At 70.9% G+C, this 1,460-nt stretch overlaps 1 protein-coding gene across 1 annotated transcript in view; it reads right to left on the reverse strand.

Annotated features, from left to right (window-relative positions):
- Window positions 1–443: 443 nt before the first annotated feature.
- LOC112955223 (sodium/potassium-transporting ATPase subunit alpha-2-like) overlaps window positions 444–1,460 on the reverse strand; it is an 11,293-nt gene continuing 10,276 nt past the window's right edge. The window contains exons 17-19 of the mRNA XM_026048502.1: window positions 1,269–1,370; window positions 866–957; window positions 444–472 (exon numbers count right to left, since the gene is read on the reverse strand). Coding sequence (XP_025904287.1) covers window positions 444–472; window positions 866–957; window positions 1,269–1,370 — 223 coding nt within the window. The remainder of the gene's footprint in view (window positions 473–865; window positions 958–1,268; window positions 1,371–1,460) is intronic.

Genomic DNA, 1,460 nt, shown 5'->3' on the forward strand with positions numbered 1-1,460 from the left:
GCTGTGTGTGGGGCAGGGGGCACACGGGGGCCTGGGGGGCAGCAGCTCGCGGGACACCTGTGGAAGGAGGGGGTCACTGCCCCAGCCCCCGTCCTTTGTGTCCCCAAATCCCTCCCCCCGTCCGTCCTTGGTGCCCCTTGGGCCCCCAGGCTGCCCCATGGCACAGACACGGCCGGGGTGGGCACACGCCTGGCAGGGCTAAAATCATTTTATTGCTCCAAAAGAGGGGCCAGGGCGGGGGGGGGCTGTGCTCACCGTGGGGGCATCGGGCTGGGGCAGGGCCGGACGCCGGGGCCCCGCGGCAGGGGAGGGGGCTGGGACACAGCCCCCCCAGGCGGTGCCAGCCCTGGGGTTAGTACCGGGGCCACAGTTAAAGGGTGACGTGGGCAGCGATCGGGGGGGTCCCAGCACCCCTGGGGGGGTCCCGGTGCCCCCGTTGGCACCTAGTAGTAGGTCTCCTTCTCCACCCAACCTGGGGAAAGGGCGGCGGGTTAGTGGGGGGCTGAGATGAGGGTAACCCCCCTCCAAAATGTGTCCCCCCCACACTTTAGGCAGCCCTACCCTCCTGGCACCCTCCCTATGAGTGCTGCCCCCCGCCCTTGGGTGCCCCCAATGCCCTCTGGTGTCCCCCCTGCCCTCAGTCACCCCCTGGGTGCCCCCCAGTCCCTTTGGGTGCCCCTTCCCCTCCTGGGGGGCGCTCCCCTTGTTCCACGAGTGCACCCCATTCCCTTGGGGTGCCCCCCTCACCGTTGGGTACTCCCAACTTTGGGGGCACCTCCCCCTGTTGGTGCCCCCCAGTGCAATGCCCGTGCTGGGGGCACAGGAGGGGACCCCGTTGTCCCCAGGGGGACACGGTGACACTCACCGCCGGGGTAGCGGCGCAGGATGAGCTTGCGCACCTCGTCGTAGGCGAAGATGAGGAGGCTGTAGGGGAAGGCGCAGAACCACCAGGTGACCCTGCGCGGGACAGCGTTAGTGCCACCGTGGGCGGCGTTAGTGCCACCGTGGGCAGCGTTAGTGCCACCGTGGGTGGTGTCAGTGCTGCCGTGGGTGGTGTCAGTGCCACCGTGGGCGGCGTTAGTGCCACCATGGGTGGTGTCAGTGCCGCCGTGGGCAGCGGGGGACACCGTGGGTGGTGTCAGTGCCACCGTGGGTGGTGTCAGTGCCACCGTGGGCAGCGGGGGACACCGTGGGTGGTGTCAGTGCCACCGTGGGTGGTGTCAGTGCCGCCGTGGGCAGCGGGGCCGCCGCGGCGCCGGGGCACTCACTTGAGCGGGTACATGCGCAGCGCCACCCCCATGCCCGGGCAGTAGGACAGGAACGCGGCCAGCGCCGTCTCCTCCAGCAGCCCGAAGATGAGGATCTTGTTCCTGGGGGAGAGCCGCGCTTGGGGACGCGCCGGGGCCCGCGCCCGCCGCGGCGGCCCCCCGCGCACGTCGCCCCTCGGCCGCGCCAAGGCC

The sequence above is a fragment of the Nothoprocta perdicaria genome, unplaced genomic scaffold (genome assembly GCF_003342845.1).
Source record: "Nothoprocta perdicaria isolate Ctin4 unplaced genomic scaffold, notPer1 scaffold_544, whole genome shotgun sequence".
NCBI classification, from domain to species: domain Eukaryota; kingdom Metazoa; phylum Chordata; class Aves; order Tinamiformes; family Tinamidae; genus Nothoprocta; species Nothoprocta perdicaria.